The sequence below is a fragment of the Halichoerus grypus genome, chromosome 5 (genome assembly GCF_964656455.1).
Source record: "Halichoerus grypus chromosome 5, mHalGry1.hap1.1, whole genome shotgun sequence".
In the NCBI taxonomy this organism is placed as follows: domain Eukaryota; kingdom Metazoa; phylum Chordata; class Mammalia; order Carnivora; family Phocidae; genus Halichoerus; species Halichoerus grypus.
The window spans coordinates 36,295,687-36,311,662 of NC_135716.1; the positions used below are offsets into that span (position 1 = coordinate 36,295,687).

The 15,976-nt window shown below is 42.8% G+C and overlaps 1 protein-coding gene across 2 annotated transcripts in view; it reads right to left on the reverse strand.

The window, feature by feature from the left end:
• Window positions 1-5: 5 nt before the first annotated feature.
• The window catches only part of SPAG1 (sperm associated antigen 1), a 68,615-nt gene continuing 52,644 nt past the window's right edge, over window positions 6-15,976 (reverse strand). The window contains exons 15-19 of one of the 2 annotated variants that reach the window (XM_036072741.2): window positions 13,409-13,541; window positions 11,418-11,544; window positions 3,075-3,239; window positions 1,117-1,485; window positions 6-1,010 (exon numbers count right to left, since the gene is read on the reverse strand). In XM_036072741.2, coding sequence (XP_035928634.2) covers window positions 879-1,010; window positions 1,117-1,485; window positions 3,075-3,239; window positions 11,418-11,544; window positions 13,409-13,541 — 926 coding nt within the window. In that variant the 3' untranslated portion in view covers window positions 6-878. Of the gene's footprint in view, window positions 1,011-1,116; window positions 1,486-3,074; window positions 3,240-7,660; window positions 8,173-11,417; window positions 11,545-13,408; window positions 13,542-15,976 lie in introns of those variants that run through there. The other variant, XM_078072176.1, reaches the window with a different exon arrangement.

Genomic DNA, 15,976 nt, shown 5'->3' on the forward strand with positions numbered 1-15,976 from the left:
ACTGATACAGACCTAAATGTTTTATTCTAAGAAATACTTTTACTTTGACCCAATTAACAAAGGAGCTTTCAATATGATAAGATTTCTTCACTTTCCATTAAGGGAATAAATATGGTCATGCTTAAAGGAAAAGGAAAAGGGACATTTAAACATTGGGGAAAATGTGGAGGTGACAAAATGGAGGCTTCGTTTGCTTTTATACAGTGGTGGTTTTGTTATTATTTACATAAGCAATATATACGGGACAGGAGCTTTTTAAAATCTAGAAAAAGTAGTAAAAATTTTTGCCAATTTTTGTTTTTAATGTTTCCATGTAAGAAAAAATAAGTTCCTCTTATAGCTCTTGAATTAATAATCACAATTTATTTAATAATCATTTCGTATTAGAAGACTTAAGTGTTGCATTTCACCCAAGCAGACTAATCCACAAGTAGTATAAAATGGGATTTATATATATCATAGCAGGAAATAAAGGTGATATAATAATCATTGTTAATGATTTTTAAAGAAATACATTTCTATCAAACTTTAGAGGAATCCTTCATAGCCCAAAGAAATGTAATTTAACTCAAATTTTTAACAAGTGAGTAATTAAAAGAAAATGTATAATATAAATTAAAATGTACTTTAAACAAGTTCCAAATATACTTATTAAATATAAAGATGTTAGCTCTTGGTACGTAAGAAAATATTTACAACTAATAAGAATACTGTAGAATATACATGTTCTATGTATAAAAATAAGTAAAATATTTTATAGTCCAGACCAAAGGATCTTTTCTAAACCAGGTTTTATCCATGCAACTCTATTACAATACCATCCCACTAGCATTACTGGAACACATACATGCATGGAAGAAATCTAACCATAGTCTTACTCAAAGCTCATACTTCCTTTTTAGGGCCTGTACGTCTTCTAAAGTAAAATGTTTGTTTGGTGTGTCTGAGAGGTCATCAAAGAGCTGTTCAATTTGCTCCTTTTGGCCCTTGCTAATTAGTGTCAATATCATCTGGAAGAAAGAGAAAAACTGTATTAGCTTAATTAAGAAAAAATGAACATTTTAAAGTTACAGAAACCCTGGAAGAAAATCTCTATTAAGTCATTTTTCCACTTACCATGAACCTTTCTACTTTACTCAGATATAAAAGATGCTGATACACCAATGAGGGATCTTTACCAAGATTATTTTTCAGAGATTGAATGAGGAGAAGGAATGTATCCCCTTCAAGTTTGTTACTCAACAACATTGGCAAATCTTTCGGTTCAGTGACGGTTAAGAGGTGTGCACAGGCTTGTTTATCGTTCCGCATACTGATAGCGTTTATAACCTGACCAAACTCATAGGCGTTGTTAGGCCTGGTGATGGGTAGTTTTTCATCATATTCTGGTAGCCCGCTGGTTGTGTCCCCGTTCTCAGGGGCAGGGCAGTCAGTGGAGAGCTCCTCCGAGGTCCTTCCAGGCTCTTCTTCCTGGCCTTCGCTCACCTTCAGGAGGAAAAAGAACGATACTGTGACGTAACAGCCACTGCCCACATCCCAAGCTACGTTTATTAAAATGGGAAGGAACTGGAAAACACTAGTAGGCTATATTTTAGTCAAATTCTAAGTGAAAAGTGTAATTTATAATAGTAAAATCTATTCTTTTTAGGAAGTTTTAAATATGCATTCATGAAAGTATTAAAATTTTTTAGAGTTTTCCATGAAAGACGACCTATAACAACTTTATCTCAGGGCGCCTGGGTGGCTTAGTCGGTTAAGCGTCTGCCTTCGGCTCATGTCATCTCAGGGTCCTGGGATCGAGCCCCACATCGGGCTCCCTGCTCAGCGGGAAGCCTGCTTCTCCCTCTCCCACTCCCCCTGCTTGTGTTCCCTCTCTCGCTGTGTGTGTCTCTCTCTGTCAAAGAAAGAAAGAAAATCTTTAAAAAAAAAGAAAAAAAACTTTCTCTTTTTCATGATAAATTTTACACTTATTTTCTTATATTTAACAGAGACATGAACTTAAGACCTATTTTTCTTCCCTCCTTAGAGGAAAAATACTTCTGGTTTCTCTCACTTTTTGGCTTTTACTCTATAATGGAAATATAATGTGATAAATGGGGTCATATCACCATTCATGAATACACAAGAATTCAAGAGCTTTTTTTTTTTTTTTTTTACGAGAGCTTGTACGGGTGCGCGCACACACACTGGGGGGGCCGTGAGGAGCAGAGGGAGAGAGAGAATCCTAAGCAGGCTCCATGACTCCACATCAGCTCAGAAGCCCAAAGCAGGGCTTGATCTCACAACCATGAGATTGTGACCTGAGCTGAAATCAAGAGTCAAGACACTTAACCCACTAAGTAACCCAGGTGCCCCATGAGCTCACATTCTTCACTGAAGGCAAAGCAAAAAGCTGGAGCACAAGACACGGAGTTTGATTCAGGAGTAGTCCAAGATCTCTGATGAGGCCAGTCTTGTTTCAGAGTGCTAAAAAGGCCTAAATCATCTAAAAAATCCCTATGGGGTATGGGAAGGCCACTGAAATTTGAATCAGTCCTATCAGGATTCTCCAGGTCTACCCTGAAGCGAAGTTCAATGACCACAGGCCCCCAGAGCCTTCTGGGGTGGAAACAATGTAAACTGTAGGCGGGTGGGGGGGGGGGAGGGGTGGAATGCAGAGAAAGGAGGAATTGCAGTAATGCAGAATCCCAATATCCTCCATGGACCCAAGCTGCGAAATACAATGGCTAATTATGGCAAAGGAAAAGTTTTGTCTCTGTAACTGGTTGAAATTTCTTCACTGGAGATTAAAATAAAAAAATTTAAAACATTTTTGTAGAACTCGTAAGAATCTGACTTAAAAAAAAAATAAAGATTTTATTTATTTGACAGAGAAAGACAGTGAGAGAGGGAACACAAGCAGGGGGAATGGGAGAGGGAGAAGCAGGCCTCCCACCAAGCAGGGAGCCCGATGCGGGGCTCAATGACCTGAGCCAAAGGCAGATGCTTAACGACTGAGCCACCCAGGCGCCCCTGAATCTGACTTTAGAATCCAATATAAAATCCCCCAAAGAGTACTTAAGATAATCAAATACCTCTTGAATCTCAATTTTCCTTCTCTCCTTTTCTTTGTTGATTAATGTTGTATTGTCCTTAATGTTAAGGAATCTGGTTACCTCTTCCAGTTCCATCTTTGCCTCAACAATACTTGAATCTAATTGGAGAACTTTATTGAGATCGTTCAAACTTTTCTGATAATCCTGAAAGTAGAAAGCAGAGAAAATAATTTTCATAAATAAAAGACAGGGCACAGATTAGCTCAAGTGGGAGTGAGAATAAGCTGAGTAGCGTGGAACGTGTACAGGGGTTCCCTCTAGTACCCTGATGATAACGTCAGGCCCATACGGTAGTCCTGAACTAAAATATTAACACCCATAACACAGAACATCCACCAGAAAAGAAAAGGCAGGGAATCTGGAGTTGGAAGACTCAAGTTCAATTCGGGGTCACCACAACCTTCACAGTCCCTGGTGTATAGTAGGCATTTGTCGTCTGCTGAGTGAGTGAATGGAAGAACAAACATCCATGTTAGCACCTACTAATTAAGAAACTGGAACAAAATCCTACTTAATCTTGGAGTATCAGTTTTCTCATCTTTAAGGATAACAAAAGCTTCAGTAGTCTACTCTGGTTTTCACCAAGGCCGTACCAAGTATAAATGAATAAGGAATACTTTAAACCTATGTAAAGGGCTATCCAATGTCACTTGTCACATAATATCCTGCACCATAAAACCCTTCAAAGTGGTACGCTCTTCAAATAGGCTAGCAGCAACATTTATTCTTCCATGGAGTCAAACAATACATTGGGAGGGGTGAGGGAAAAGAAAAGGAATCTAAGCTTAACAAAACATAGCAAAGAATCTGGTAGTAGAGACAAGATACCACAAAATCACAGTCTGATGTGACAGGCCATTCTAGAACTAGACCAATGTTTTCATTAAACCAAAATTAATTCTGTAAGGAGGCAAAGAATTCCAATGATGTGTAACCTCCCTAAGTATTCATGACCTACCAATAAGTGCATGCACTGGAAGCTGAGGCCCAGGTAAGACAGGCTAGTGGTTATGTGACGTTCCTGGGGGGCTCGCTGTGAGGCCACATCCCTCCCCCCTCCACCCAGTAGGACACTAGAGCAAAAGTGACCTGTTTAAAGAGATTAACATAAATCTGCTCTCATTCAGTAAAAAAGGTAAATTATTTACAAACCATAATACACTGTTCTATTAGTAACAAATCACATACCACTGGGTCACAACAGTGCAGTTGAAACCTGCTATAGAAAAACAAGTAACACTGTATTTCCATCCGAAGTGTTCCTGCTGGGAACCATACTGGAAGGCAAGGAATGGGGCAGCAGACAAGTTGAGGTAGTAGTAACTGCTAACTCTTAACCACTCTCTCTGCATTTTGAAAGTATTAGTTTACTCTCAATAGCCCTATACATACTAACTGCTGTCCGCATTTTAAAGATAAGGAAACTGAGGCATCGAGAGAATCCTTGGGACGATCAAGGCAGCAATGCCCACGAAGCAAATGAGAACACAGTTGTGGAATCCCAGTGAGAAGCCTGAAAACAGATTTGTGAGCTATGGCCTCGGAAATGGAAGAAGTCCCACACCACTGGAAACAATATGTGTTTTGTTTTGTTTTGTATTTAAGAAAAATCTGTGCCTAGGGGCGCCTGGGTGGCTCAGTCGTTAAGCGTCTGCCTTCGGCTCAGGTCATGGTCCCAGGGTCCTGGGATGGAGCCCCGCATCGGGCTCCCTGCTCAGTGGGGAGCCTGCTTCTCCCTCTCCCACTCCCCCTGCTTGTGTTCCCTCTCTCGCTGTCTCTCTGTCAAATAAATAAATAAAATCTTAAAAAAAAAAAAATCTGTGCCTTAAAGAGCGATCTGTCTGGTTGGAGAAGACCTAAGAAAACATGAAATAACACTTTGATAAAGAGTTACAACAGGGGCAAGCAAATGTAAAGAGAGACAAGAGAGCAGGAAGAGGGAGGAGCCCATCTGCCAGATCCCAAGAATGGTCAGGCAGCCCTGGCCCCTATGGAAGCTTCTGTCTTAGGAAGGGAAACAATTTTTAAAAAGTAAATGAATGAATAAAGTACGGACTATCACTAATGCAATTAAGAGCGCCAAGGTTTTCTCTGGATACTAATGAGGGGGAAGGAGTCTCCTTCTGATACACTTGTCAGGGAACACAAGCCCTGAAGGGAAACAGGCACACAGTGGAGGGAAGAGCAGGGCCTACCCAGAGAAAAGTGTGGCTCCGGCAAAAAGGAGGACATTAAAAGTTGCTAATTACTGCATTAGGGCCTTAAAGAAAAAAGTATAATCACAGTATTAATAGATGTACTTAAAATGTAGTAACAATTATATGACTGTTTGATATTTGTGGCCTTACAGCATCCCCACTTAATGGGCTGCACATTCCCTAAGGCAACACCATGGGCTCTTCACCACTGTGACCCACAGTCTAGCACAGACGTGGCACTCAGTAAGAGAAAGAAATTCTGAAACAAAATACCACAGGATTTCACTCACATGTGAAACTTAACAAAACTGAACACGGGGGAAAAAGGAGAGGCGAACCAAGAAACAGGCTCTTAACTACAGAGAACTGGTTAGCAGAGGGGAGGTGGGGGCGTTAAGTAGGTGACGGGGACTGAGGAGGACACTTGAGATGAGCACCGGGGGTTGCATGGAAGTGCTGAATCACTGAATTCTATACCCAAAACTAGTACTGCGCTGTAGGTTAACCGGAATTTAAATAAAAACTTGGAAGAAAAGAGATTCTGAGTGACAGCCCTGTAATTTTCAAAACTGGCGCGCGCGCACACACAGCTAAAGGCATCTAGAGCACAAAAGATCTAAGAAAGCAGAGCACTCAGCTGGTCACCAGAGGCGGGGCACCTGCCCCCCACAAGCCTCTGTGCCAACTTCTCGTTACGGACACACTAGGGAAGTGGATCCGGGCGTGAGTTCTGATGCATTTGATAAGCAGCTGGCGCCTTTGAAGATCGTGAAATTAAATTTGCTTGGCACATAACTCAAAATTATAGGATATATAAATGGAAGCTACAAGAACTCAAACCAGAAACACAACTCGCCGGCCTCATAACCTAGTGGGCTAGGATCACTCAAATTTGGGATTATCTTTCCGCATAATACAATTTCTAGAATTCATTCCAAAGAAGTATAAAAAGTCTTTCATTAGGTACTTCTGCCTTTATGTGAGAAAAGCAGGTCCAAAGAATCAGGCAGCCAGTCTGAGGTAAAGGTGCTTTTAGAGTCTGGACATACGCAAACTATGAGTCGTCACGCATGTCTACCCTCATGGGCCCGAATCCATTAAACTCAGAAAAAGCTGAGTAAATTGTGAAGAAGCCTCTTTGACCTCACGGTGCCACACACCAGCTAAGAAATCTTTACGTGAGGTTTATGGATGAGTGTGTTGCTAACAAAAAAAGGAGTGGGGGGAGCAGGTCAGGTCACACGGGGGGCTTCTGGGCCGGCGGCAGATGCACCACATGCAGGCAGGCGGTGCACGGCAGCCCCACGCGGACAGAAGCTGCTGTGCCGGGGACCCTTCTGGCCCTGGCCCGATGTACCTCGTCGCCTGGCTCTCCATCTGTGTCCTTCACAATATCCTTGAGAACACACTGGGCGGGAGAAGGGGGGCAGGCACGGCACGAACCCCCTGGCCTAGGGGTCCTGCCACAGCAGCTGCACGGGTGCGGCTCGACCACCACCTCGGTGGATCCAGGATCTAGAAACACAAAAGCCTGAGCCCTCAACGCGCACAGCTTGGACTCATTTGCTACACTAGGTAGAAATGTGACTGCCCTCTCCCAACAAAACCCCGGTTTTAGAGAATATATTTTTAGATATTGCCCTGTCAGTGATGGGCATGGAACTAAAAAAATTACCTCAAACTCAATAAGGTCAAACTGAACTATCCCTCTCCCCACTCAAACCTCTCCCTCCTCCCGAATACCCTCCATTATCATACTGCACCACTCAATCCCCAAGCCAGGAAGCTGGGAGGCACCCCCTCTGCTCCTTCCCCCCTACGTGTTACTGCTCAGGATGTTTACCTTCAAACGCCCTGGAATTAACCCCTCACTTTCTGCTATGGGCTAAACCGTGTCCCCCTGAAAATTCCTCTGTTGGAGTCTTAACCACAGCACTTCAGAATGTGACCGTATTTGGAGATAGGTTCTTTAAAGAGGTAACCAAGTTAACATCAGGTCATTAGGGTGGGCCCTAATCCAGCAGGACTAGTGTCCTTATAAAAAGAGGGAACTGGCAGACACACGTGTACAGAGAGAAGACAAACTGAAGACACGGGGAGGAGACAGCCATCCACAAGCCAAGGAGAGGGGCCTAGAGCACATCCTTCCTTCACAGTCCTCAGAAAGAGCCATCCCGGCTGACAACTTAATCTCAAGATTAAGAACTCTAAGAACCGTTAAGAAAATATATTTCTCTTTAAGCCACGACGTGTGGTACTTTGTTATGGAAGTCCCGGCAAATAGACCTTCTCTCTTCCCTCTGCTATTCGTTACCTTCCTTCAGGCAACTGCTTCTTACCTTGGCAGCTTCTAACCAATCTCCCTACTCCGTGCTGGGCCCCCCGTGATCCAGCTTTGACGCTGCTGCCAAATCTGACCCATCATGCCCCCCTTGACCCTAAGGGGATCCCACCACCTTCAGGATCAAGCCTATCCACCAGAGCAAGGCCTCCCAGGCCCTTCATAATCTGACCATCTCTCTCCATCCCCATTCCCATCTGCACCTGGCCTCTCGCTGTACCAGTTCATGTACAAGTTCATAAAAAATGTGGGAAGGAATAATCATAACAGTTTTATTCTTTTTTTCTTTTTAAGATTTTTTTTAAGACTTTATTTATTTGACAGAGAGAGAGACAGCAAGAGAGAGAACACAAGCAGGGGGAGTAGGAGAGGGAGAAGCAGGCTTCCCGCTGAGCAGGGAGCTCAATGTGGGGCTCAATCCCAGGACCCCGGGACCACGACCTGAGCCGAAGGCAGACGCTTAACGACTGAGCCACCCAAGTGCTCCAACAGTTTTATTCTTAACAACCCCAGAAGGGAAACATCTAAATGTAATTAACTGGTGAATATGTAAAAAAAAAAAAAAAGAAAAGAAAAAAGTTTTAGTATATTCAGTAATAAAACTCAGTAATAAAAAGAAACAATTCCTGATATTCACACAATATGGATGACTCTCATGCTCTGCTGAGCAAAAAAAAAAAAAAAAAGCCAAAGAACACAGTACATTCTATATGATTATACTTATGTTACTGCCAAAAAGAAGGAAAACTAATCTACAATGATAGAAACTAGATGAATGGCTGCCTGGGGGTGGGCGTGGAAGGAGGGGAATGGGCATAGGGAACTTTCTGATTATTTACCTTGATTGGAGTGGTGGCTACATGGGGATATACATTATTCAAAAATCAACAACTAAATTAAGAAAACAATTCTACTTACAATTGCATCAAAAGGAATAAAATATCTAGGAATAAACTTAACCAAGAAGGTGAAAGATTTGTACATAGTATAGTGAAAACCATAAGACACTGATGAAAGAAACTGAAGAAGACAGAAATAAATGGGAAGACAGTTTGTGCTCCTGGGTGGAAAAAATTAATATCGTTAAAATGTTTACACTACTCGAAGCAATCTACAGATTCAATGCAATACCTATTTAAAATTCCAATGGCATTTTTCACAGAAATAAAACAAGCAATCCTAAAACTTCTATGAACCCGGTAACACCCCAAATAGCCAAAGCAATCTTGAACAAAGCTGGAGGCATCACAATTCCTGATTTCAAACTACATTACAAAACCCCAGTAATCAAAACAGTACGGTATTGGCATAAAAACAGACACAGAGATCAATAAAACAGAATGGAGAGCCCAGAAATAAACCCATGCATATACGGCCAACTAATTTATGACAAAGGAGCCAAGAATTCTCACTGGGGAAAGGACAGTCTTCAATAAATGGCGCTGGGAAAACTGGACCACTATCTTATACTATACACAAATATCAACACAAAGTGGATTAAATTTGAACATAAGACTTGAAACCATAAAACTCCTAGAAGAAAACATAGCCAGTAAAGCTCCTTGACACTGGTCTTGGGTTTTGGCTTTGACACCAAAAGCAAAGGTAACAAAATCAACAGTAAACAACTGGGACTACACCAAACTAGAAAGCTTCTGCACAGTGAAGGAAACAAAATGAAAAAACTACCAAGTAGGAGAAGATATTTGCAAATCACATATCTAATAAGTGGTTAATATCCAAAATACATAAACAACTCCTACAACTCAATATCAAAAAAAGAATCTGGTTAATAAAAGAGCAGAAGAACTGAACAGACACTTCTCCAAAGAAGACATCCAGATGGGCAACAGGTACATGAAAAGCTGCTCAGCATCGCTCATCATCGGGGAAATGCAAATCAAAGCCACAGTGAGATATCACCTCACACCTGTCAGATTGGCTAAACTCAACAACACAAGAAACAAGTGTTACTGAGGATGTGGAGAAAGGGGAACCCTGTGCACTGGTGGTGGGAATATTACAGAAAGCAGCACGGAGGCTCCTTAAAAAAACTAAAAATAGAACTCCCATATGATCCAGCAATCCCACCTCTGGGTATTTATCTGAAGGAAATGAAAACACTAAATCTAAAAGATACCTGTACCCCCATGTTTACTGCAACAATATTTACAACGGCCAAGACATGGAAACAACCTAAGTGTCCATCACTGAATGAACGGACAGAGAAAACGTGATATAGCTACACAATGGAGTATTACTCAAACAAAAGGAAACCCCTGCCATCTGCCAACAACATGGACGGATCCCAAGGACATATGCTAAGTGAAATAAGGCAAACAGAGAAAGGCAATTACCATATGACTTCACTTGTACGTGAAATCTAGAAAAAAACAAAAAACTGAATTCACAGATATAAAAACAAACTGGTGGTTGTCAGAGGCAAGGCGGGGAGTGGGGAGTGGGTGACATGGTTTGTCAAAAGGTACAAACCTCCAGTTAAAAAATAAGTCATGGGGATACATATAACGGACCGCATGGTGACGACAGTTTTAACACTGTACTGTGTATTTGAAAATTGCTACAAGAGTAGATCTTTAAAAGTTCCCATTACAGGAAAAAAAAATGGTAATGATGTGTGCTGATGGGCTGCTAACTAGACTTACTGTGGTGATCATTTTGCAAATCGAATCATTATGCTATACACTCACAACTAATACAATGTTATATGTCAATCATATCTCAACTTAAAGTCAATGACCTGTAGGCTTACAATGTGTGAATTTCATTGTATTAGGCAGACACTCAACCATCTGAGCCACCCAGGTGCCCCGGAACTCTTCATTTTAATATGTAAATTGCAGCTCTAAGCCAAATTGGTTTTTAAGAAATACAATTTCAAAAAATGCCACAGCCCAGTATGTTCTAATTTGTCCTTCTGATGTTACTTTCTACAAACATGAACATTCATTAAAGTATTTCCACCCAGAAGACTCAGCCTAAAGAAAAGTGTAAATTATACAATACTTTGAAAATAACGGTGTGGTTTTCTTAGAGAAGAACATCACTCCACAGTCTCACACCGATAACCAACCAGCCAGTTTAAAGCCCAAATCACCATCAGCTTCCCAATCTCTGATCCGTCTCTACCAACTTCCCCTGGGTGAAGCAATCCTCCGTTCCGACGCCTTCCTCCCGCCCCACAGACAACCCCAGTCGTTTGGTGGAGGAATCCAGCGGCGCTGCTGGTTGCCTTCCGTGATTCAGTAGCAAACCTTCCTGTCCCTTCAAGTGGACCTATGGTAACTAATAGAATTCCTTAGAAAATCAGCAAATAAATCCTAACTTTTGAGCTGGAAGGAATCTTAGAAATTATCTAGCTCCACATTAAAGGTAGGGGAAATCTGAAGCCCATTCCCAGGTTTCAGGACTGGTTAGCACAGAAGCAGGATTAAATCCCAGGATAATCTCATTCCCTTTCCATGATCCCAGGATGTATGTTCATAAAAACCACATGCTGTTTTCAGAGCTGCAATTTACATATTAAAATGAAGAGTTCCGGGGCACCTGGGTGGCTCAGATGGTTGAGTGTCTGCCTTCGGCTCGGGTCATGATCTCCAGGTCCTGGGATCGAGCCCCGCATCGGGCTCCCTGCTCAGTGGGGAGTCTGCTTCTCCCTCTCCCTCTGCCCCTCCCCACTGCTCCTGCTCTCTCTCCGTCTCTGTCTCAAATGAATAAATAAAAAAATTCTATAAAAAAAAAAACAACTGAAGATTTCCTCACCTTGAGTCCTTTATGAGCCAGAGCTCGTCTATAGCGCGCTTTCACACTCCCGTCATCGATCTGGAGTGCCCGATCACAGTCCTGCTTTGCCTCTTCAAACTGGCACAGCTTCAAGTAACAGAGCGCTCTGGCGTAACATAAGTATGAAAGGAACGAGGTATTATGAACAGCGAAGACAACATATCTCCAATCATGGCGTTTTCTTGCAATGCACGTAATCATGGCATCGGGGATACAACTGCAAACAAAATACAGTCCGGGCCCCTCAAGGAGGCTACAGTCTTGTGGAAGAGAGAGACACTTAAAACAAGCAAACACAGTAAAATCTAAACAGGATGCTCTCTCTGGGAGCACACAGCTGAGAATGTCACGGAATCTGGTGGGGCTGAGGCAAGGGCAGGAGTAGTCAGGGAAGACTTCCCGGAAGAAGTTACATTTAAGTTGAAGCCCAGACCATGAGGTGAGAATTATCCAGTGCAAAGGCACTGGGCCGAGAGTTAAGATGTAGGAGGGGAGAGTGGTGGCCAGGGGCCCAGCAAGAGCAGAGCCTCACAGTGAGAGACAGAGAGAGAGCGAGCAAGCGCACAGTGCTCTTGATGCGCTAAGAAAAGCGCCATATGGCTGGGTGCAGGGATGAGCTAGAAGGGAGGCCAGGCCAGATGGTGAAGGGTCCCGTAAATCATGGCAAGGAGGCTGAGCTTTCTCCTGAGCTCCATGGAGGTCCACCAATGGGTTCTCAAATAGGGCTAACATGTTTACCAGGTTTTAGAAAGATGGCTCGAGTTGCAACCTTGGAGAAGGAGACAAGAGGGAACAAGACATGCAGGGTAGTATGGTGGGTGCTGCAAACATCTAGGAGGAGTCAGTGGTGGCCCAGGACAGGGGTGACAGTGAGGTCGGAGAGAAAGGCTCCCGCCAAAGAGGAATTTGGAAGGGGGACATCCCAGTTTGCAGACAGCCCGGGAGAGGGAGGTGTCACTCAGGAGTGCAGACAGGAGTGGAGTACTTGGGTCTGGAGCCCAGAGGGAGATGGACAGGGCGGCGGGCGGCGGGCACACCTGAAAGGTGGTAGGGGGACTGGGGAGAAGATGGACTGGCTCAGCGAGCATGCAGGGTGAAAAAGGGATCTGCGCCTTCAGAACCCCGAGAAGGGCAGGGGAAGGAAGGCCTGTGGAGGGAGGAGAGGAGAGCTGCCCAGTGAGCCCCGTGTACTGACATCAAAAGGCGAGGCGGTTCCAGGCCCAACTGAGCAGCCGCCCATACCCCGGACCGCAGAGGCTGAGCGGAAGGGGAGAACACTACCTGGTGGAGTTAGTGACAACGTTTTTGACAAAATGGTTGCCAACAGAGGAAAACATGCACAAAAACAAAGCAGTGAGAGGTCGGAGTAAAAAGAATTCATCTGAAATAGCTAAGAAAACGTGTGCCAGGAGTCCCTGCTCTTTAGGAACTATCCTCACTCTTCTTGTCACCCCAGACTCTACCTATTCCTGAAAATCCCCACATCACCGGAGTCTAGATAGCGATCTTTTACCATCATGTGGTAAAGACTGCCTCTCAGCAGCTTTCCAGAACACTCTGCCCATTCCTGCTACACACTGAAGGATGCTGGTACCCTCCCTTAGGACTCCAAGAGAGAAAGGACACTTAGGAAACGCGTCAGAAAGACAGCTGAGTCCTACTCCTACAGGGCCGACCACGCACGGGCCTGGTTGGGCACAGGGAGCTGGATGGCCAGGAAGGGGAGGCAAGGGCAGCCCGCGGGGACCCCCAGCCCGCAGAGACCCCCAGCCCACCACACCGCATGCTGTCAGTCTCTCTGGAACGCCTACGGCCCCCGCCTCTTTGAAAAACACTTAGGACAATATGCTATATAAATTCTCCAAACGATGGAGAAAAAACTTTGGCAATTAATCTGCCTATACTTTTTAATCCAAAAAAAAAAAAAAAAAAATTAACATAAGAAATACGTAAAGTTACAAATAACTTGCCTGTTTGTATAAATGGCACATTCCTTGTTGTTAATCTTTAAGCATTCACTGTATTTACTAAGGGCATCTTTATAGTTTTTGTCCTTTACACATTGATTTCCTTCTTCTTTAAGGGTTTTAAACATTTTTTCATCTATGGGACACCCCCCAAGGGGGGGGAAAAAAAAGAGGAAGGATTCATATAAGCACCTCTACAAAATCTTCAGTACATCTGTAAGCAGATATTCTATTGCAAATTAACCTGACCACACACCATGCAGAGCTAAAGTCAAAGTGGAATGAAACTTTGTATACAAATTAAAAAGACAAATTGGCTGTAAGTAAAAATTATACAATTATGACATTTTTTTCAAATTAGAAAATAAAACATAAATAATGACATCATTTTATCCATACCGATATGTCTTCTCTACTGGAAATACAAACATCTACAGTGTTTGGTTTAGTAACTATTTCATGAAAAATGCACAAACCTATTCAAGCCTGAGGTGGACATTTATCCAGTACCCCATTTCCTTGGAAAACCACATCTCCCCCGCTCTCTGTCCTGCGGTTTAGGTAAAGCAAGCCCTACCCTAGCCCAACCTTTTGGAGTAATTTTTGTGTTACTATCAGCACATCATACTTCCTTGGCCACAATAATCTAACTCGTCAGGGATGGGCCTATGAGAGCCAATAAGCTACAACAAGATTTTTTATGGCAGCTTCTGGTAATGCTTGCTCTTTCTCATGGAATATGAGGAGGAAGAGAGGAGCTCTCCAGCCATCTGATGATACAAGGGGAGAGTCTATATTTCTAAGATAGGGTGAAAAGAGCAAGAAAGAGGCCAAGATAGAGAGCTGAAGAAGAATCTATGAGTCCTGAAACTAGCCATCCCTGCAGCTACTCTACCTGTGGACGTTTCCATGATAGGAGCCAATAAACAACCTTTTTCACTTAAGCCATAAAAGGCTGGGTTTTCTGTTATCTGCAGTGAGAGAGTCCCAACTATTACCATTACCTGTGCTATCTTGCAGTGATCATGGCCGACTCTGCTTAGGATCCATTTCCCCTTCTTCAGGGTGCCCTGATGTCCACTCAGCTATCACTCCTCTCCTACTCAACCCAGGCGTTCAGAGAAAGCTGACCCCACTGATCAGGAACACAGGCTTAGCTAAGCCAATCGGGGCACGGCATGTCCTCGTCATAGGGACTGGCTCAGGAATGGGCACATGACCCATAAGAATAAGTACCAATAAAATGTGAGTCAAGAAAGTAACAGGATAAAAAAGCTAGGGCTTTCAGGGTAACATATTTTCTCATTTTTAAGTTAATGCTACCCAAAGCAATGGTGTCTCTCTCTCTTTGGACACTGATACCTGCACCCAGGAAGCCTAAAACCACTACAGTTCTATTATTTTCAGTCAGCACCTGAGCCCTGATGAGCTTTCAGTTACATGAACCAAAATATTCCTTACAGTTTAAGTTAGTAGATTTTCTGTACTTGCAACCAAAGTTTTCTATCACACATAAAGTATGAAAACCTGAAGTTCTGAATCTATGTAATAAGTCTACCTAATGAAGTAACTTGATATAAAATAAAAATCCTGAAATTAAAATTTATTTCTAATGTTTCATGTTTCAAAAGACCACACAATGGGGCCAAATGACACTCCCCATACATCCTGCTATATGTAAGACCTAAAACAGAGTATTACAGGGATTCCTCCCTGCCCAATTTGCTGAAAAACTTTCCTTAAGCTTTTCTTCCCCCATTGTTTTTAAACCTTTGGTATCTATTCTAATAATCACACAAATATGAAGAGCTGATTACTTGTGCTCATGATTCACTAACGCAGATCTGTACAGTTAGTACAAGCTCTTTGTTAACAAACAACCACCCTCTACTGAGCAAATGCTTCGTGCGAGACTCCAGTAACAGCCAACTCTAGAAAACCAGAGATCTCCAAGATTTTCCAAGTCAAAGTAGATGTTCCCTGCATCTCCCTTCTAGTCAATGAAGAGGATGAGGGTCTAACAGAAGCCACATCATGACTCAGGAATCTCAGGGTGTCTACAAGATGAGGGTCAACCAGGGACACACACGGAGTTCCTAAGCAGGCAGGAAAAATGGGGCCTCAAGCGGCTTTTAGCAGAAAGCAAGAGTGAAGTCCCATTTATTAAACACTCTGCACAAAGTAATGAGGTAGGTACTATAGGAATGCAGGTATGTTAATAACTATGATATAAGGCAGAAAGAAATACCTGCTAGATATTTACGTTGTAGTGTTTTACTTTGTTCTATTATTTCAAAAACACCGATCTTATTACTTTAAGCCCTGCGACATGCAGGTGTTAAGAGAGAACTACATGCTACTTCTTTTTCTTATGAATGCTAACTAAACCTTTATTAAGTATTTTGTATGCATATCTCCATTTATTCCTGAGAACAACGCCACAGGACAGTTATTCATATTCCCCCCTTTCATACACACTAGGACACTGGATGTGGGAAGCAACTTCTTAAGACTCTAGTTAAAAGAGGGCAAACAGGGTCTTAAACCTGGGTCTGATGCCTGAGTTAACGC